Source organism: Pongo abelii, chromosome 2 (genome assembly GCF_028885655.2).
Source record: "Pongo abelii isolate AG06213 chromosome 2, NHGRI_mPonAbe1-v2.0_pri, whole genome shotgun sequence".
In the NCBI taxonomy this organism is placed as follows: Eukaryota; Metazoa; Chordata; class Mammalia; order Primates; family Hominidae; genus Pongo; species Pongo abelii.
In genome coordinates this window covers 105935085-105957147 of record NC_085928.1, presented here as the reverse complement: position 1 = coordinate 105957147, position 22063 = coordinate 105935085, and the positions used below count along the sequence as shown (strand labels likewise).

The 22063-nt window shown below is 50.2% G+C and overlaps 1 protein-coding gene across 2 annotated transcripts in view; it reads right to left on the bottom strand.

Moving 5' to 3' along the window:
• SHISA5 (shisa family member 5) overlaps nucleotides 1–14141 on the bottom strand; it is a 37046-nt gene extending 22905 nt beyond the window's left edge. The window contains exons 1-2 of one of the 2 annotated variants that reach the window (XM_024243981.3): nucleotides 14013–14141; nucleotides 10541–10697 (exon numbers count right to left, since the gene is read on the bottom strand). In XM_024243981.3, the coding sequence (XP_024099749.1) occupies nucleotides 10541–10680 (140 nt within the window). In that variant the 5' untranslated portion in view covers nucleotides 10681–10697; nucleotides 14013–14141. Of the gene's footprint in view, nucleotides 1–10540; nucleotides 10698–13417; nucleotides 13604–14012 lie in introns of those variants that run through there. The other variant, XM_024243980.3, reaches the window with a different exon arrangement.
• Nucleotides 14142–22063: the final 7922 nt, after the last annotated feature.

Here is a 22063-nt window from a genome sequence, read left to right as displayed (position 1 = left end):
AGTGGCACGATCTCAGCTCACTGCAACCTCTGCCCCCACCAAGCTCAAGCAATTCTCCCACCTCAGCCTCCCAATAGTTGGGACCACAGACGCGCACCATCATGCCTGGTGATTTTTTAGTAGAGATGGGGTCTCACCATGTTGCCCTGGCTACACTTCCTACTGATTTCTCTCCCTTTTGTAATAGGGGTGGCTATCCTTTGCCTGTCCCACAAATGCATTTCTGGCTTCACAGGTTTCACAACAGGAGATAAATTTTGCCTCAGGATGAAATGTACCTATGGTCTCATTCATATCTGATTTTGATAATATGTGAACAAGGCTTTGCACTTTAGAGTTAAGAGTTGATGGTGGAATGAGTCAAGACTGCTCAAGGGGTGGAGGTTGCAGTGAGCTGAGATCGTGCCACTCCACTCCAGCCGGGAACAGAGCAAGACTCCATCTCAAAAAAAAAAAAAAAAAAAAAAAAAAAAAAAGGCCGGGCGCGGTGGCTCACGCCTGTAATCCCAACACTTTAGGAGGCCGAGGCGGGCGGATCACGGGGTCAGGAGATCGAGACCATCCTGGCTAACACGGTGAAACCCCGTCTCTACTAAAAATACAAAAAATTAGCCGGGCGCGGTGGCGGGCGCCTGTAGTCCCAGCTACTCGGGGTGGGGGGCGGGGGGGCGCTGAGGCAGGAGAATGGCGTGAACCCGGGAGGCGGAGCTTGCAGTGAGCCGAGATCGGGCCACCGCAGTCCTGCCTGGGTGAAAGAGCGAGACTCCGTCTCAAAAAAAAAAAAAAAAAAGGTAATTAGGTTTAGATGAGATCATGAGGGTGAAGCTGCCAGGATGGGATTAGTGTCCTTATAAAAAGAGGAAGAGAAATTCGATTTCTCTCTGCATGCATGCACCAATGTTCGGAGGTGAGCAGGTCTGTACAAGCCTTCGCCCAAGGAAGCTGAGAAGCTGAAGAAAGAGGCTGACAAATCCAGTTTCTCAGAAACATTTAATAGGGACTTCTTAACCTCAGATCCTGGGCTTACAAACCATAGGGAATTGGTCTAAGGGCAGGATTTATGAGAAGTATGTGAAAGGCATTAGAGGCATTCCCAGAACTGGGGTTAATCAGAAGTCAACATGGGCAGATTAGCAACCCAGATGGAGTTGTTTTAGCCTCCACAAACAGGGAAAGGCCACGTGAGGACATAACCAGGAAGAAGGCCCTCACCAGGATCATGCCAGCACCCTGATCTTAAACCTCCTGCCTCTAGGACTGTGAGAAATGTTTGTTGTTTAAGCCACACAATCTATAGTATTTCCTAAAAGCAGTCTGAATGGACTAAAACACATGAAACTTTCATCATGTTTCACTAAGGATATGCTGGGCCATAAAATGTACTGAAATCTTGAAAACGGCACAACCGTTTGTTGGTTGTGTTGGGTATTACAACACAACCACAAAAATTGCTAAAATTAAAACTTTCGGCTGGGTGCAGTGGCTTACACCTGTAATCTTAGCACTTTGGAAGTTCAAGGTGGGTTGATCACTTGAGCCCAGGAGGTCAGGACCAGCCTGGGCAACATAGTAAGACCCCTTCTCTACAAAAATAAACCAAAATTATCCACGCACCATGGCTCATGCCTGTAGTCCCAGCTGCTCAGGAGGCTGAGGTCAGAGGATGGCTTGAGCCCAGGAGGTAGAGGCTGCAGTGAGCTGAGACTGTGCCACTGCACTACAGCCTGGGTGACAGAGTGAGACCCTATCTTGGAAAATAAATGAATAAATTAATAAATTAAATAAATAAATAAATTCCTTGGAAATGGCCATGATCTATTTCTTCTTTTTTTTTTTTTGAGACAGAGTCGGCTCTGTCACCCCGGCTGAAGTGCAGTGGCACAATCTCGGCTCACTGCAACCTCTGCCTACCGGGTTCAAGGGTTCAAGCAACTCTCCCTGCCTCAGCCTCCTGAGTAGCTGGGATTACAGGTGTGTGCCACCACACCCGGCTAATTTTTCTATTTTTTAGTAGAGATGGGGTTTCACCATGTTGCCCAGACTGGTCTTGAACTCCTGACCTCAGGTGATCCACCCACCTCAGCCTCCCAAAGTGCTGGGATTACAGGCATCAGCCACTTTACCCATCCGATTTCTTTTTTATTTTAACTGACAAAAATTGTATATATTTATAGCGTACAAAAATGATGTTTTGAAATATGTATATATTGAATGGCTAAACTGAGGTTATTAGCATATGCATTACTTCACATACTTACCATTTTTTGTGGTGAGAACACTCAAAATCTACTTCCTTAGCAATTTTCAAGTATACAACATATTATTATAAACTATAGTCACCATTATGATGTACAATAGATCTCTTGAACTTACTCCTCCTAAGTGAAATTTTGTGTCCTTTGACCAACATCTCCCTAATCCTGCCAGCTTCTAGTCTCTGGTTACCACCATTTTAGTCTGTTTCTATGAGTTTGACTTTGACACTCCACATATAAGTGAGATGGTGCTGTATTTGTTTTTCTGCGCCTGGCTTATTTCACTTAACGTAATGTTCTCCAGGTACATCCATGTCATCATAAAAGACAGGATTTCCGGATTTCCTTTTTTTTTTTTTTGAGATGGAGTTTCACTCTGTTGCCAGGCTAGAGTACAGTGGCGTGATCTCAGCTCACTGCAACCTCCGCCTCCCGAGTTCAAGGGATTCTCCTGCCTCAGCCTCCAGAGTAGCTGGGATTACAGGCGCACACCACCACCAGCTAATTTTTGTATTTTTAGTAGAAACGTGGTTTCACCATGTTGGCCAGGATGGTCTTGATCCCCTGACCTGGTGATCCACCCTCCTTGGCCTCCCAAAGTGCTGGGATTACAGGCGTGAGCCACTGCACCCAGCCAATTTCCTTCTTTTTAAGGCTGAATAGTATTTCACTGTGTACATATACCACATTTTCTTTATCCATTTATCCTGATGGACAGGTAGATTGATTGCATACTTTGGCTATTGTGATAATGCTGCAATGAACAAGGGAGAGCAGGTATCTCTTTGAGGTATGGATTTCATATCCTTTGGATATATATGCAGTGATGGGATGGCTGGATCATATGCACATGGTAGCTCTACTTTTAATTTTTGGGGGACCCTCCTACTTTTTTCCATGACAATGATTTATATCTGGTCTAGCATGTTGTACACATGAAATGTATACATCTGTTAAAACACATCAAACTGAAACATGAAAGATCTGTGCATTTTACTGTATGTAATTATATATCGATTTTTTTTTTCTTTTTAGAGACTGAGTCTTGCTGTGTTGCCCAGGCTAACCTCCAACTCCTGGGCTCAAGCGATCCTCCTACCTCAGCCTCCCAAAGTGCTGGGATTACAGGTGTGAGCCACTCCACCTAGCCTATATCTCAATATTTTGAAAAAGATTTATAATCCAAGTTTTGAAGAGGATGTAGAGCAAACTGGAACCCTCATATATGGCTGGTAGGAGTATAAATGGCACATTTATAACATGTTGGAAAGCTGTTTGGAAGTTATCTGCCTAAACTGAACATATTCAAATAATAACTTAGTAATTCCACTCCTAGATATATACCCAGAAGAAATATGTTCCTTTTACAACGCTTTTTTTTTTTTTTTTAATAGAGAGGGAGTCTCGCTCTGTCACCCAGGCTGGAGTGAAGTGGCTCAAAAAAAAAAAAAAAATTGATTGCTTGTTCAGTGGGTGGGGAGAAACTCCCACACATTTGATCACAGAAATCTTGTATTGATTGTTCTGGTGTGAGAGAATAGAAGAAGCACTCTGAGTTTGTTTTTCCACTTTTTTTGGGGGCAGGGATGGAGTCTCTCTTTGTTGCCCAGGCTAGAGTGCAGTGACACAATATCAGCTCACTGCAACCTCCACCTCCTGGGTTCAAGCCATTCTCATGCCTCACCCTCACAAGTGGCTAAGACTACAGGTGCGTGCCACCACACCTGGCTAATTTTTGTATTTTTTAGTAGAGACAGGGTTTCACCGTGTTGGCCAGCCTGGTCTTGAACTCCAGATCTTGTGATCTGCCCACCTCAGCCTCCCAAAGTGTTGGGATTACAGGCGTAAGCCACTACACCCAAACAGTTTTCCACATTTATGTATCAATAAACAATTAGAAAATAAAAATTGTGGCCGGGTGCAGTGGCTCACACCTGTAATCCCAGCACTTTGGGAGGCCAAGGAGGGCAGATCACTTGAGGTCAGGAGTTCAAGACCAGACTAACCAACATGGTAAAACCCCATCTCAACTAAAAATACAAAAATTAGGCCGGGCGCGGTGGCTCAAGCCTGTAATCCCAGCACTTTGGGAGGCCGAGGCAGGCAGATCACAAGGTCAGGCGTTCGAGACCAGCCTGGCCAACATGGTGAAACCCCCGTCTCTACTAAAAAAAAAAAAATGCAAAGATTAGCTGGGCATGGAGGCGTTCCCCTGTAATCCCAGCTACTCAAGAGGCTGAGGCAGGAGAATCGCTTGAACCTGGGAGGCGGAGGTTGCAGTGAGCCAAGATCGTGCCACTGCACTCCAGCCTGGGCAACAGAGTAAGACTCCATCAAAAAAAAAAAAAAAAAAATTCAAAAATTAGGCCGGGTGTGGTGGCTCACGCCTGTAATCCCAGCACTTTGGGAGGCTGAGGCAGGCAGTTCACAAGGTCAGGAAATCGAGACCATCGTGGCTAACATGGTGAAACCCCGTCTCTACTAAAAATAATACAAAAAATTAGCCGGGCGTGGTGGCAGGTGCCTGTAGTCCCAGCTACTTGGGAGGCTGAGGCAGGAGAATGACGTGAACCGAGGAGGTGGAGCTTGCAGTGAGCCGAGATCGCGCCACTGCACTCCAGCCTGGGCAACAAAGTTAGACTCCATCTCAAAAAAAAAAAAAACAAAAAAGCCGGGCGCAGTGGCTCACACCTGTAATCCCAGCAGTTTGGGGAGGCCAAGGCGGGTGGATCACCTGAGGTCGGGAGCTCAAGACCAGCCTGGCCAACATGATGAAACCCCGTCTCTACTAAAAATACAAAAAAATTTAGCTGGGCGTGGTGGCAGGTGCCTGTAATCCCAGCTACTTGGGAGGCTGAGGCAGTAGAATCGCTTGAACCCGGGAGGCAGAGGTTGCAGTAAGCCGTGATCACGCCATCGCACTCCAATCTGGGGACAAGAGCTAGACTTCGTCTCAAAAAAAAAAGAAAAGAAATTTAAACTATACTATTTATAATACCACAAAAAAAATACAAAGGAAAAAATGAAACATATATAAGACTTTGAAATAGAAAAAAATATTATATAATAGAAAATCGAGAGAGAAGGAAAGAAAACTAAATACACGAGCAGAAATACCATTTTATGGATTGGAAAACTCAATATAGTAAAATTCCACAGAAATGGCCAGGTGTGGTGGCTCACACCTGTGATCCCAGCACTTTGGGAGGCTGAGGAGGGTGGATCACCTAAGGCCAAGAGTTCGAGACCAGCCTGGGTAATCTGGTGAAACCCCGTCTCTATTAAAAATACAAAAATACAAAAAACTTAGCTGGGCGTGGTGGCAGCCACCTGTAATCCCAGCTACTCCGGAGGCTGAGGCAGGGGAATCACTTGAACCCAGGAGGCAGAGGTTGCATGCAGTGAGCCAAGATCATGCCATTGCTCTCCAGTCTGCTGTCTGTCTTGCTACTTCTTGTGGGGTTAACAGTCTTAAGGCTTCCAGAACAAGTTTTTGGTTTTTTTTTGACAGAGTCTCGCTCTGTCACCGAGGCTGGAGTGCAGTAGCACGATCTTGGCTCACTGCAACCTCCGCCTCCTGGGTTCAAGCAATTCTCTGCCTCAGCCTCCCAAGTAGCTGGGATTACAGGCACCCACCACCATGCCCCGCTAATTTTTGTATTTTTAGTAGGGACGGGGTTTCACCATCTTGGCCAGGCAGGTCTTGAACTCCTGACCTCATGATCCACCCGCCTCAGCCTCCCAAAGTGCTGGGATTACAGGTGTGAGCCACCGCACCCGGCCAGAAAAAAACAATCTTAAAAAGCAATCAGAGGGTTAAAAAAAAAAGAGGGATTTCATCTAGGTGCATCTGTAATCTCAGCACTTTGGGAGGCCGAGGTGGGAGGATCACTTGAGCCCAGGAGTTTAAGACCAGCCTGAGCAACATAGGGAGACCCTGTCTCTACAAAAAGTAAACAAAAATTAGCCAGGCATGGTGGCAGGCACCTGTAATCCCAGCTACTTGGAAAGCTGAGGTAGGAGGATATGCTTCAGCCCAGGAGGCTGAGAGGGCCATGAGCCAGTGACTGCACCACTGCACTCCAGCCTGGGCAACACAGTGAGATCCTGTCTCAAAAAAAAAAAAAAAAAAAGAGAGAGAGAGATTTCTTTCAATGAGAGACACTGGCTACTGAGCTGATGTCTCAACAGAAACCATGGAAGCTGGGAGACAGTAGAATGGAAGCTTCAATATGCTAAGAAAAAATAACCATCAACCTAAGCTCTATACTCACATAAAATAAGTGTTTTAGAGAGTAATATAATTTACCATATTAACAGAATAAAAATTTTAAAATCATACAGTCATCTCTACAAATGCACAAAAAGCATTTGACATAATTCAACATCCATCCATAATTAAAACTCTAGGTGTACTAGAAATGCAGAGAACTTCCTCAACCTGATAAAGGACACCTATGAAAAAGCCACAGCTGACATCCTTCCTACTAGTGAAAGACTGAATGCCTTCCCCCTAAACTCGGAAACAAGACACAGATGTCTGCTTTCTCCACTTCTACTCAACATTGTAACTGAGGGCCTAGCCAACACAATAAGGCAAGAGAAAGAAATAAGGCATTCGGAATAGGAAAGAAGCCTGGGGGCAGTGGCTCATGCCTGTAATCCTAGCACTTTGGGAGTCCGAGGCAGGCAGATTGCCTGAGCTCAGTAGTTCGAGACCAACCTGGGCAACACAGTGAAACCCTGTCTCTACTAAAATACAAAAAATTAGCCAGGCATGGCACCATGCACTTGTGGTCCCAGCTACGTGGGAAGCTGAGGCAGGAGAATTGCTTGAACCTGGTAGATGGAGGTTGCTGTGAGCCAAGATCATGTGCCACTGCACTCCAGCCTGGGAGACAGAGTCTCTGTCTCCAGAAAGGAAAAAAAAAAAAAAAGAATGGAAAAGAAGAAGTAACAGTCGAAGAAAAATATGGCGTCAAAACAATACAGGAAGTAAAAAAAGGATAATGCATATGGGCGCGGTGGCTCACGCCTGTAATCCCAGCACTTTGGGAGGCCAAGGCAGGAAGATCACCTGAGGTCAGGAGTTCAAGACCAGCCTGGCCATCATGGTGAAACCCTGTCTCTACTAAAAAATACAAAATTAGCCGGGCATGCTGGCACATGCCTGTAATCCCAGCTACTCAAGAGGCTGAGGCAGGAGAATTGCTTGAACCCGGGAGGTGGAGGTTGCGGTGAGCCGAGAACACGCCATTGCACTCCAGCATGGGCAACAAGAGCGAAACTCCATCTCAAAAAAAAAAAAAAAAATGGATAATGCAGGAGAGACAAATAGCACAAAAGATGCAAATATAACCCCAGAATATCAATAACTACATTAAATTAATTAATTTATTTATTTTTGAGTCAAGGTCTCACTCTGTTGCCCAGGCTGGAGTGCATGTTGAACCAGACTTGCATCCCAGGGATGCTGCTAGATTTGGTTTGCCAGTATTTTATTGAGGATTTTTGCATCGATGTTCATCAGGGATATTGGTCTAAAATTCTCTTTTTTGGTTGTGTCTCTGCCATGGCACCAATCACGACTTACTGCAGCCTCAACCTGCTAGGTTCAAGTGATCCTCCTACCTCAGCTTCCCAAAGTGCTGGGATTACAGGCATGAGCCACAGCACCCCCCTGGCCCTCTACATTAAATTTAAATGGAATAAATCCTCCTGCTTTTAAAAAAAGAAATACCGCCAGGTGCGGTGGCTCATGCCTGTTATCCCAGCACTTTGGGAGGCCGAGATGGGCAGATCACCTGAGGTCAGGAGTTCTAGACCAGCTTGGTGAACATGGTGAAACCCCATTTCTAGTAAAAATACAAAAATTAGGCCGGGCGTGGTGGCGGGCGCCTGTAGTTCCAGCTACTTGGGAGGCTGAGGTAGGAGAATGGCGTGAACCTGGGAGGCGGAGCTTGCAGTGAGCCGAGATCGCACCACTGCACTCCAGCCTGCAGCCTGGGAGACAGAGCGAGACTCCGTCAAAAAAAAAAAAAATACAAAAATACAAAAATTAGCCAGGTGTGGTGGTGCACGCCTGTAATCCCAGCTACTCGGGAGGCGGAGGCAGGAGAATTGCTTGAATCTGGGAGGTGGATGTTGCAGTAAGCCAAGATCATACCATTGCACTCCAGTCTAGGTGCCAGGGCAAGACTCTGTCTCAAAAAAAATAAAAATAAAAAAGAAATACAAGTTGTTTTTTTTTTTTTTTTTTTTGAGACAGAGTCTCTTGCTCTGTCACCCAGCCAGGAGTGCAATGGTACAATCTCGGCTCACTGCAATCTCCACCTCCCGGGTTCCAGCGATTCTCCTGCCTCAGCCTCCTGAGTAGCTGGGGTTACAGAAACCTGCCACCACGTCCAGCTAGTTCTTTGTGTTTTTAGTAGAGATGGGGTTTCACCATGTTGGCCAGGCTGGTCTTGAACTCCTGACCTCAGGTGATCCACCTGCCTTGGCCTCCCAAATTGCTGGGATTACAAGCGTGAGCCACCGCGCCTGGCCTAATTTTGTATTTTTAGTAGAGACGGGGTTTATCCATGTTGGCCAGGCTGGTCTCAAACTCCCAACCTCAGGTGATCTGCCTGCCTCGACCTCCCAAAGTGCTGGGATTACAGGCATGAGCCACTGCGCCCAGCTACAATAGATGTTTTTAAAGACATTTGTAAAATATAAAAATGCTAGGCTGGGTGCGATGGCTCACGCCTGTAATCCCAGCACTTTGGGAGGTCGAGGCAGGCAGATCACCTGAGCTCGGGAGTTTGAGACCAGCCTGGCCAACATGGATAAACCCCGTCTCTATTAAAATACCAAGTTAGCCAGGCGTGGTGGCGCATGCCTGTAATCCCAGCTACTCCGGAGGCTGAGGCAGGAGAATCACTTGAACCCAGGAGGCAGAGGTTGCGGTGAGCCAAGATCGCATTATTGTACTCCAACCTGGGCAACAGAAGTGAGACTCCGTCTCAAAAAAATAAAATAAATAAATAAATAAATAAATAAAGCCAAAAGGTGGAGTGAAAGGGTAAAAGATGACCTGTCAGGAACCCTCAGGCAGGACTGACAGGTGTGCAGCCCTGTGCACCACTCCCAAGAGCATCTGGAAGTCCTTAGTGGATAACTGTGTGCATCTATGACATGGCAACTCCACAACCAGATGTGTTTCCAAGAGAATTCTTACACAGCTCCATAAAAGGAGGTATACCAGATGCCCACTGAAGCTATCTATCATGACAACCATTGTGGATTCACACCATTCAGAGGGACACAGCAGTAGTGGGCAAGGGCCAGATGTGCCACAGCAATGTGGCTAGGTCTTACACTACACCGACTTTGCAAGAACTCAAATAATGAAAAGGATGTACCTTATACATAGCAGACCATAGCAGACGGTTTCCTGTGGGGTGGGAAAGGCATGAAATGGTCCTGAGATACTAAAGTAAATATATAGGCCAGGCATGGTGGTGCACACCTATAGTTCCAGCTACTCAGGAGGTAGGGAGGAGGATGGCTTGAGCCCAGGAGTATGAGACCAGCCTGGGCAACATGGTGAGACTGCATCTCACAAAAATAAATATGTAAGATAGCGGGGGTTGGTCTTGCCCAGACCCAGGATGATCACCTGCCATGAGCAGAGGAGTATGACCATCTCAACCCTCTACAACTGAGGCCAAACACAAAGGAAATACAGAATATGGCAAACAGCTACACACAGGGGCCTGGAACCTTGGTCCCAGCCATGAAACAGTCTACACCCAACATGCAGGTAAATTCATAGGCTGCGCTGGGAGGACACAGATAGAGCTCACACTGGGGCACATGCTTACGCACTGCGCCCTACAGTCTCCACAAGCAGGTCCCTGAACAAAGGATATCCCTCGGGGGCATGCACATACTGTGGGGTATAGTCAAGCCCAAGTACCCACCCTGAGGACATCTTGGCACAGGTACACACCTGGGGTGAGTCACAGGACCAGCTGAGGCCAAGGACCCCTAAGAAACCTGCTCAGCCCAAGGCTCAGTGAGCTGGAGCCCTCAGGGTAGGGAGGAGATGGACAGGGGACTAACTGAGCAGGTCTAGGGGGTCCAGCCCAGAACAGGGGATCCCTAAACCCTCTGCTCCAATGCTCTGGCCACCATCTTGAGAGGGCTGAGAGGCCAGAGGGGCAGAGCTATTTCTCTTCCACATACTCTCCTGTGGGGCACAGGCTCAAGCCACCCACCCTGTGACCCACTGGTGCACCCACCTGGCCTCAGGCACAGCACACCTTTTCTCGGTCCACACAAATTTCTTCAGCACATCAGAGCAGCAGTATTGGTCATGACAGGTACCACAGCAGAAATCTGGACAGGACTCGGGGAAGAGGCTGAGTCCACGGGAAGCCATACACACCTCACAACGCGCTGGAGAGGAGAAACACATCTGTTTACCTGTGCCCACAGGGCCAGGCCCCAGCAGACACAGCGCCCTCCCTGGCACAGCCACCAGACCACACACACACACATGCTGCACCGTCTCTGAGCCACCCTAGCCACAGGCCACCTTCCGACCCCTGGCCACTGCTCCCCCTCAGCCTTGCCCTATCCCACGGGCCACAACAGAGCTGTCCTAACTGGGCTCTCTCTCTCCCTCGCCAGTGCACTGGCCTCCTGATAGAAGGGTGAACTTTCTCAGTGTGAGTCTGATGGGGTCACACCCTGCTCTCAGACCTCCCCTAATTCCCACTGCTTCAGGATCAAGGCCCGAGTTTCCAAGCAGGGTCTAAACTGCAGAGTCCTGAAGATCCCTCCAGCTCTCCAACCTGTCCACACTCCACTCACATTCTTGCCTGGTTCCTATCTCCTGACTTTCAACTCTACTCATCCTTCAAGGCCCTACTCCAGGTGGCCTCCTCCAGAAGCTGCCTAGGCGAGAAGTCACACGGCTCAACACCTGCAGGGGACCAGACACTGGACTGTCCCTTTCTTTCTTTTTATTTTTTTTTGAGACAGAGTCTCGCTCTGTTGCCCAGGCTGGAGTGCAGTGGTGCGATCTCAGCTCACTGCAATCTCTGCCTCCCAGATTCAAGCAATTCTCCTGCCTCAGCTTCCCGAGTAGCTGGGATTACAGGTGCCCGCCACCAGGCCCAGCTAATTTTTTGTATTTTTTAGTAGAGACAGAGTTTCGCCATGTTGGCCAGGCTGGTCTTGAACTCCTGACCTCAGGTGATCCACCCACCTTGGCCTCCAAAGTGCTGAAATTACAGGCATGAGCCACCGCACCCCGGCCAGACTGTCTAGTTCTTAATCCTCATTCACTCTCTCCCTCACTCAGCCACAGCAACCTCAGCCCCTGCTGGGCACCACAACTGCAGGGGCCTGGCTCTCACAGACCACCCCATGACCATGATAGCAGGCTAGATCCTGGTCAGAAATTGTCACACCCACCATACCAATGTTCATAAAGCACCTAGCCCCGCGCTGGGCCTGCAGTAGGTGTCCAGGAAATGTCTGTGCCTTCCAGGAGTTTGAGACCAGCCTGGGCAACAGGGCTCCAAGGCAGTGGCACCATCTGTAGCCCTGGAGCCATTACAAGACTCTCGGCACAGAGTTGGGATCTACTGACATCCTTACAAGTCTCAATAAATGAGGTCATGCTGAGGGGATCTGGCTGACAACAAATGTGGAAAATGACCCAGGTTTTTGGATGACCACAAGGTTTACAAACCTCCAGGAAGATGCTACAGTCAAATGTTCCCATGTATCCTCAGACTACATTAGCAGAGACCTGTGCCCACTAGCAGGAAGGAACAGTACCGGATTCTGCCAGGGCAGACTCCAAAGAGAATACCTAGTCCAGCAAGGCCCACAAATCCGCAGTAGGCAGGGGACAGGTCTGATGATAGCCCCGAGGCATAACTACATCGGCCTGGAAACAGTCTGGCATAGCACATGGCCTCTGGAGACCCAGCCAGGCCAGGCACCTGGCCATGTGCAGCATCTGGTTCCCCGGGCCTGATCAGGACACCACACACCTGGAGGCTGTCAGTAGAGTGAAGCCCAGAGACAGAGACACCGAGTGACCTCCTTGGGAAGAGGGAACTTCAGTGGGGAGTTGGGGGGAACTGCACTTCTTGGCAGCTCCAGGCAGAACCCTGCTCTGGGCAAAGCCATGGAGCAGAGGATTGGACCATTGACGAGCCCAGTTTGGCCAGCTGCCCACCTGAAAGCTGGTATCATCAGCATGGCCCATGCCTGGTGGCTCAGGTGAACCCATATGCAGCAAGGTCTTCACAGCCCAACCTGAGCCTCTGAGCTAGGGCTGAAGACACACCGGTGAGGCTGTTTAGGCTGAGTCCATGGCACAAATGCTCTCTGACCCCCAGATCTCACTGAATCAGTGACCCTCCTACAGGTTCACTCCAGGGGTGGGCAGATTCTGGGCACAGATCTCCCCTTTCTCATTTCTCTAGCCCAGGTCCTCTGGATTCATCCCAGCCCCCAGGAAATACAGCCTTCCCCTCCATGAAGCCACCCACCCCAAAAGGGTCTTTGGCTTCCCATGGGTGGGCAGGGGGTTTTTCCAATTCCTAACCCTTTAAAGGGCCCGCCCCCAGCCAGCTTTCCAGACTCTGTGAATCATCTATCTGCAACCAACACACACAGTGGTGTCTCCACCCCAGAGGCCAGCCTCAGCGCCGGGCTCTCCAGGAACACAAGGGCCAATGGAGGCAGCGGTGGGGGCTCCCAGACATTGAACAGAGGCAAAGAGGGAAGGCCTCCTCTGATGGAGGGGCCAGGTCGCCCTGCAGCCACCCGCCAGACTAAAGCCAGGCGGGGAACCCTACCCTAGCCTCTGGGGACCCCATCCCCTGGGACATGGGCGGGAGGGCAGACCCCTCCCCACCGTTCCAGGACAGACAAAGGTGGCAGCTGCCTGGGGTCTAGGCAGGGTTGTTCAGGCAAGGAGGGTGCTGGGTTGGAGGAGGGGTCCGCAGTCGTGGGGGTTCGCTGACGGCCTCGGGGCAATCAGGGGTCGGTGAGGGGCATGGTGGGGCTGGTGCTGCCCGGCTCGTTGGAGAGGCAGCGCGGGAAGTGTCTGCCCGGTCCCAGGGCAGGACGGGCCACCCCCACCCCCGGCTCACCACCCGGAGGCGGCGGTAGCAGCAGCAGCAACAGCAACAGGATCCGCGGCGCGGGGACCGGCGCAGTCATGGCTGGGCGGGCGGACGGACGGACGGACGCGAGCGCCGGGCGCAGTGCCGCCACAGCCTCAGTGATCCGCGGGGCCGCCCCTCTCCCTCGCCCCGCCCCGGCCCGGCCGGTTCCCGGAACCCCCGTCCGGGCGGGGAGGAGGAGGAGGAGGAGGAGGAGGAGGGTGGAGGGAGGAAGGAGGAGGGAGGAGGAGGGAAGGAAGCGGACGCCTTCCCAGCCTCGGGGCCAGCTTCGCGCCCGGGGTCTGCGCGAAAGCTTGGTACCGGTTCCCGGACTCGGACAGGCGCCGGGCGACGCACGGAGTTTCCTTCTGCTCACCGGATGCTTGGGGAGCGGCGGCGGCCCCCAGCTCTCAGGCCCGGAGGGCGTCCCCGGGAATATGCACCCTGACACTGAGCGCCTACTGTGTGGGCTGGGGGACAGCCACAGCCATCCCTCCCAGCCGCGGTCCCAGCGGATCCTCACTTGCCCGAGGGCTACGTGAGGACTAGGTGAGGCGGTGGGAGGACAGTGCCCAGCGCAAACCTTGGCACTCAGTAGACACTCCACAAATGCCGGTTCCCTTCTACAGGCCCAGTCGCCAGCTCAGAGGACACTCGATCTCCTGCCCCGTGGGACTGACACCCTCATCCCAAGGTGATCCCCAGCCCCAGCCCTGGCAGGCTCAGCGCTGGCGCAGTGGGACAGGACTGAGCTAGAAACTGGCAGCTCCCAGGGCACAGCCAGGCCAACTTCCCACACAGGGCTCCGCCCCCTCACTGCGGGGCAGGGGTCCAGGCAGAATCAGGGATGTTGAGTCATTCTTCCTTTTATGCCCAGAGTTCCTGACCCACCCCCACTCTGCATCTAGCACAATCACAACATTTCACTCAAGACAGAAAACGTGAAATGTCACACTAATGGGGCACCCAGGCTGGGTTGTGCACCCTGTGTGCCACCATATATTTCTCACCTAAAGGTGGGGGCATCGCTGTGGACAAAGAGAAACCCAAGGGGACAATCTGGGATGTTCCCAGTAGATTCCCAGGGTAGGGTGTTAGAACAGGGAGAGGAAGGCCTGGGTCTCCAATAAGCCCCCATCACCTCCTGGCCAAGAAGGGCTTAAGACTCACCGTGCTCAGCACACATGTGGAGGGCAGGGATATGACAGTCCCCAGGCAGGATGCCCTCTGGGAGGGTCTTAGTGAGGGACTGGAGTCACATCCTCCCTGACAGCCCAGCCTGATTATCCTACCTCTGCCTCCTGAGCTCCACTCTCCAAAGCTGGGTGCAGCCCAGCTCCCCCTTCTGCAGAATGGCCAGTGCATGCTCCTCATGTCCTGCTCTAGAGCCATCCTGTGTTCCACACCTTGGGTGCCCAGCCCTCTGCCTCCCTAAAGGTTGCTCATTCCACTCTGCACCATCCACGAGCTTGGTTTCTTGTTCCTTGGTTTTCCAGTCCCTGGCCCCCAGCCAAGCTCCTAAGAGTTGTTCTAAGCCTGGGCAACATAAGGAGACCCCGTATCTACAGAAAATTTAAAAATTAGCTGGGTATGGTAGCACACACCTGTGGTCTCAACTACTTGGGAGGCTGAGGTGGGAGGATCATTTGAGCCCAGGAGATGAAGGTTGCAGTGAGTTATGATTGTGCCACTGCACTCCAGTCTGGGCAACAGAGCAAGACCCTGTCTCAAAAAAAGAAAAACAAGGCTGGATGCGGTGGCTCACACCTGTAATCCCAGCACTTTGGGAGGCAGAGGCAGGCAGATCACCTGAGGTTGGGAGTTTGAGAGCAGCCTGACCAACATGGAGAAGCCTCGTCTCTACTAAAAATACAAAATTAGCCAGGGGTGGTGCTGCATGCCTGTAATACCAGCCACTCGGGAGGCTGAGGCAGGAGAATTGCTTGAACTTGGGAGGCAGAGGTTGTGGTGAGCCGAGATCGCGCCACTGCACTCCAACCTGGGTGACAGAGCAAGACTCCATCTCAAAAAAAAAAAAAAAGGAAAAAAAAAAAGAATTGTCCTTTCCCACCTCCCATGCCTGCCTTTGGCTTCTCTCCTCTGCTGCCCCCACCCCCAGATCCTTTAGGGCCTCTCACCTGGCCTCTTCCTCCCTGCTTTTTTTGGTCTTTGGCTCTCCCACACCCTCTTATCTGCCCACAGCTCATGGTTGAGCTTGGTGGGTGTTTCGGGCCCCACCCAGGGTTGTGCATGGGCAGGAGTGAGTGGAGGCTAGGATCACCCCAGTGGCTTGGAAATCGCAACCATGCATCTCACAGGCATGTGCCCATGTGTGCAGGCATTTTCTGTGGGTCTAAGGGAGGAAACCACCCCTCATACTGTCTTATGCCCAGTTTCTGCCTCCAAAGAAAGAAACAGTAAAAACTAAAAGGCAGAAATGAAATCCATAAGCAGACAGCCCGGCGCCACACCCTGGGCCTGGTAGTTAAAGATCGACCCCTGACCTAATCAGTTATGTTATCTATAGATTACAGACATTGTATAGAAAAGCACTGTGAAAATCCCTATCCTATTTTCTTCTGACCTAATTACTGGTGCATGCAGCCCCCAGTCACATACCCCCTGCTTGCTCAATCGATCACGACCCTCTCACGTGCACCCCCTTAAAAGGGACAGGAATTGCTCACTCGGGGGACTCTGCTTTTGAGACAGGAGTCTTGCTGATGCCCCTGGCTGAATAAACCCCTTCCTTCTTTAACTTGGCGTCTGAGGAGTTTTGTCTCTGCAGCTCAGGCTGGCAAAGCCTGGAAATACAAGTTGCCTGGGGAAAGTGACCCCTCCGAGGCAGAAACCAAACTTGGCCCAGATGCTGTACCAAGGCTAGGACTTGGCCCAGATGCTGTACCAAGGCTAGGTGGCTTCCCAAACCTTCCTACAGCTCTGTAAACAGCAATTTTTTTTTTTTTTTTTTTTTTTTTGAGACAAGGTCTCACTGTCACCCAGGCTGGAGTGCAGTCACGGCTCACTGCAGCCTCAGTTTCCCCAGGAAACTGGGATGATCCTCCCACCTCAGCCTTTGGAGTAACTGGGACCACAGATGCACACCACCACGCCCAGCTAATTTTTGTATTGTTTGTAGAAGTGGGGTTTTGCCATGTTTCCCAGGCTGGTCTCGAACTCCTGGGCTCAAGCAATCTGCCCGCCTCAGCCTCCCAAAGTGCAACGGCACTTTTATTAAACTCTCCTCAAATACCCAGTTTGATAAGAATGACTGTTTTCTGCTGGGACCTTGGTTACAGTTTGTAGGTGAGAACTCTGCATCAGGCTGGTGGGGCAAAGCAACACCCACTGATGCTTGTAAAGCCCAGGGTGAGAGTGACCAGGTGAGAATGAGGCCATCCGCCCAGCCCCAGGACTGACTGCAGGACCAGATCGGTGAGTTCTACGGTAGAACGCTTAGCTCAAGGACCCTTGCCATTCTTCTTCATTCAGCACCTGGTCCTCTTTCCTCCACATCAGAGGAGGAACATGCTAGATATTATCTTTTTCAGATTCCTTTGCCCCAGAGCAAGGGCTTTTGCCCAGCCCCAACCAATCAGATGTAGCCTCCCTGGAGTCAGTCAGGGGTACTGGCGACTAGCTTTGTCGCCAGAGGGCTGCAGCAGTCCTGGCAGCAACATGAGTCTGCACCTGTGGGAAGGGCTGTGTGAGTCACAAAGGCCCCTGCTTCCCCCTCGTGGCAGGAGCAGTGGCATGCTCACCAGGCCAAAGTAGCACTGTGGTTTGGGCTGGAGACGATACTGCTTCGACTTGGAACCTTTCTTTCCAGCCGCCTTGTTGGCTCTGAGAGCTCCACAGTTGCTTTTCATAAATCGGGTTTCTGATTAAGTTGGGCAGAGTCAATTTCCTCCAACTGATAGAGAAGTTCTCACCAGGGTCGGGCACTGTGGTGACTCATGCCTGTAATACCAGCACTTTGGGAGGCAGAGGTAGGCAGATACCTCTTGAGCGCAGAGTTCGAGACCAGCCTGGGCAACATGACAAAACCCCGTCTCTACAAAAATTAGCTGGGCGTGGTGATGCGTGCCTGTATTCCCAGCTACAAGGGAGGATTGCTTGAGCCCAGAAGGCAGAGGTTACAGTGAGCTAAGATTGCACCACTGCACTCCAGACTGGGCAACAGAGCAAGACTCTGTCTCAAAAAGAAAAAAAAAAAAAAACCTTTAAAAAAAAAAAAGAAAACATCTGGACAAGGTGGCTCAAGCCTGTAATCCCAGCACTTTGGGAGGCCGAGGCGGGTGGATAACCTGAGGTCAGGAGTTCAAGACTAGCCTGGCCAACATGGCGAAACCCCATCTCTACTAAACATACAAAAAAAATTAGCCAGGCATGGTGGCGTGCACCTATAATCCCAGCTACTCAGGAGGCTGAGGTGGGAGAATCACTTGAACCCAGGAGGCGGAGGTTGCAGTGATCTGAGATCACACCACTGTACTCCAGCCTGGGTAACAGAGCGAGACTGCGTCTCAGAAAAAAAAAAAAAAGAAAAAAGAAAACTAGGCTGGGCGTTGTGACTCATGCCTGTAATCCCAGCACTTTGGGAGGCTAAGACGGACAGATCACTTGAGGTCAGGAGTTCCAGACCAGTCTAGCCAACATGGCAAAACCCCGTCTCTGCTAAAAATACAAAAATTAGCTGGGTGTGGTGGTGCATGCCTGTAATCCCAGCTACTGGGGAGGCTGAGGCACGAGAATCGCCTGAACCTGGGAGGCGGAGGTTGCAGTGAGCCAAGATCGTGCCACTGCACTCCAGCCTGGGTAACAGAGCAAGACTGTCAAATAAAAAAAAAAAAAAAAAAAAAGGGAGACAGAGAGGAAGACAGAAATAAAAAATAAATAATTTTTTTAAAAAAATTAGTCCTCACCAGGAATGGTAGCAGATCCCAGGGAAATGGGGATGTCCCACTGGTCATCTGCCAGGTTGGAGCTAAAAGCAGTGGAAGTCCAGCCCTGAGGAAGGAAAGGGCTCTGGGAACTTGTGGCAGGCAGAGGAGACCGAGCTGGTAAAGTCACTGCTGGTGGTGCTGCATGATAAAAAACTAAATATTTAGTCTTAGTTCTCCATTCCTCACACAGAACTCCTTAACCCCTTAGAATTTACCGTCCTTCTGATGCAAATGAGATGACTCCTAGCAGAGGGCCACTAGATAGCTTCACGATATCGGCCTGAAAGACCAAATAAGTTGCCAGGCCCAGTGGCTCACACCTGTAATCCTAGCACTTTGGGAGGCAGAGGTGGGCGGGTCACCTGAGGTTGGGAGTTCAAGACAAGCCTGACCAACATGGAGAAATCCTATCTCTACTAAAAATGCAAAAAAATTAGCCGGGCATGGAGGTGCATGCCTATAATCCCAGCTACTCGGGAGGCTGAGGCAGGAGAATCACCTGAACCCGGGAGGCGGATGTTGCCGTGAGGCAAGATCGCACCATTGCACTCCAGCCTGGGCAACAAGAGTGAAACTCTGTCTCAAAAAAAAAAAAAAAAGAAAAGAAAAGAAAGAGAAAGACCAAATAAGGATAAGAGTTTTGGAACTTTCAGTCACATCTCCCAAACTCTGGGGAACGGAGGGAGACTAGAGATTGAGTTCAGTCACCAATAGCCAATGATTTAATCAATCATGCCTTTGTAATGAAACCTCCATAAAAACCATTAAATAGTGGGGTTTGGGAGCTTCTGGGTTGGCGAACACATTGAGGTGCAGGGAAGATTGGTGTGCTCGGAGATGACATGGAAGCTCTGTGCCCCCTCCCCTCATACCTTGCCCTGTGCATAGCTTCATTTGGCTTGTTAAAAGAGAAAATTACAATGAGTGGTGGTTGCTTCTAACGGCACCAAACAGCTTAAAGAAAGAGAATGGCATGATGAGGTCAAGTTGTTAGCTGCTTGCATCAAGGCACAAACTGAAAACTTTTTCAACTCTGCTAAAATGAGCCTCTTGCAGCCATGGGGCTGAGATGGCCCAATATCTAACCCAATGGCTGATTCTGTGTGTTCCAGATTAAAATACTGGTTGAATCACAGCTTCACTCAGTCTTTTTCTTTTTTTTCTCTTTTTTTGTTTTTTGAGACGGAGTCTCACTCTGTCGCCAGGCTGGAGTGCAGTGGCACGATCGGCTCACTGCAACCTCCGCCTCCTGGGTTCAAGCGATTCTTCTGCCTCAGCCTCCCGAGTAGCTGGGACTACAGGCGTGTGCCACCACGCCCAGCTAATTTTTGCATTTTTAGTAGAGACGGGGTTTCACCATGTTGGTCAGGCTGGTCTCAAACTCCTGACCTTGAGAACCGCCCACCTCGGCCTTCCAAAGTGCTGGGATTACAGGCGTGAGCCACCATACCCAGTCGTTATTTTCCTTTCATTGTTGACCAGGCTCACTCAGTCTTTCCTGTGAAAGTTAGGCACTGATCAGTACAAAGCATGCCCCTAGGAAACTGGAGCCCACATGCATGTCTACATCCAGTGGTCAGTTCTCTGTCTACCTTCCCTGACCCTCCAGCTTCAGTGACAGGGCAGGACACTCCCGCTTCCATCACATACTCCTCACACTGCTGCTTCTCAAGCTGCACTTTTTTTTTTTTTTTTTTTTTGAGATGGAGTCTCACTCTGCTGCGGAGGCTGGAGTGCAGTGGCGTGGTCTCGGCTCACTGCAACCTCCACCTCCTGGGTTCAAGTGATTCTCCTGCCTCAGCCTCCCAAATAGCTGGGACTACAGGCACACGCCATCATGCCCAACTAATTTTTGTATTTTTAGTAGAGATGGGGTTTCACCATATTGGTCAGGCTGGTCTCGAACTCCTGACCTCAGGTGATCCACCCGCCTCAGCCTCCCCAAATGCTGGGATTACAGACCTGACTACTGTGCCGGACCAGGCATTACATCTTGAACCCACCTTCAACTGCCAACCCCAATTCGCAGCTTGCTTCCCCTATGGGCTTCCACATGTCCATAAGTGGCAACTCCAGACCTTGGGATTATCTCTCTCTCACATGCCTTCATCCAAATTGTCAGCCAAACTTGGCTGTACCTGAAAAGCATATGCAGAATCCAACCACTTCTCGGCAGCTCCATCAGGAGCTCATTGTCTCTCACATTGCAGCAGCCTCCAGATAACTGACCTGGCTTCCACTCAGCCCCATTTCAGATTGAGTCTTGATTCTGCAGCAGCCAGAGGAGTTCTTTTTAAACGTTTATCAGATCAAGTCACTCTGCTCAAAACCCTTTCCCGGGCCCCCCATTTCCAAGGCCCCACATATTCTGTACCCCATGACCTCTCTGACCTGGTCTTCCGCCTCCTCCTCTCTCTTCTCCAGCCCCATCAGCCTCTTCTGTGTTTTTTGACTGGGCATAGCCACCCTCAGAGCCTTTGCATTGGCTATGGAATGCTCCATGGCCTCCTGCAGCCTTTGGTCACCTTCTCAGTGAGGCCTGCTTGCAACCTGCTCCCATGCCTGTTCCCTCCATCCCAGCACCCTATATACTCTGTGTTTTACTTATTTGCTTACTGTATCTCCTAACACTAGAACATCATCTCTCTGACAGCAGGGTAGTGCTTACTCCTGTATCCCCACTGCTTGGCACCTGGTGGGCACTTAATAAATGTGCTGAATTGGCTAGGCATTGTGGCTTATGCCTATATTCTGAGTACTTTGTGAGGACAAGGTGGGAGGATCACTTGAGGCCATGGGTTTGAGGCCAGCCTGGGCAACAAAGTGAGACCCCCATCGCTACAAAAAAAAATATTAAAAAAAAAAACAGGCGGGGTGCAGTGGCTCACAACTGTAATCCCAACACTTTGGGAGGCTGAGGTGGGCAGATTATTTCCACCAAGGAGTTCACAACCAGCCTGGGCAACATGGCAAAACCCCACCTCTACAAAAAGGAAAAAAAATTAGCCGGTTGTGGTGGTGTGCACCTGTAGTCCAGCTACCAGGGAGGCTGAGGTGGGAGGATCACCTGAACCCAGGAGGTTGAGGCTGCAGTAAGCCGAGATCACATCACTGCACTCTGGCCTGGGGAACAGAATGTAACCTCAAAAACAAACACAAAAAACGCAAGAACCCCCACAAGTGTGAAATTAATAATGAAGTGGAATGAAGATACATGAAAGAATTCAGAGGAATTTGATCCCCACCAACCCCTAGCCTCTTCTGCACCTCCCTTGCCTGCTGAAGCAAGTTGTCCTCCCCTGAAAGACACCACGGACATCATGAAGGAGTTACCTTGCAAGAGGAAGCTAACTCTTCTCATGGCCCCTCTTCCCAATTCCTTATGATTTCCAGAGCTTTTAACTAGAGAGATATTTCAGCATGTCTGGAGACCCTTTCACAAAGTCAAGCCCAGAGCGGGAGGCTCACATATAAAAAGAGTTGCAAGACTGTTATTTTATGTTGGCCAAAATATGGAGAATATGTGTGAGAACAGACTGAAGTCCTAGACCAAGGAGATAAGAACATAAGTTTATATTGGGCTGAATTTATCAATATGGGTGCACTTAGCAAGGATTTGGATTCCATGCACCAGCTCAAGCTGTCGGGGGTTGTTCCACACGTCTATTTGGTTGGCTGAATAAAAACT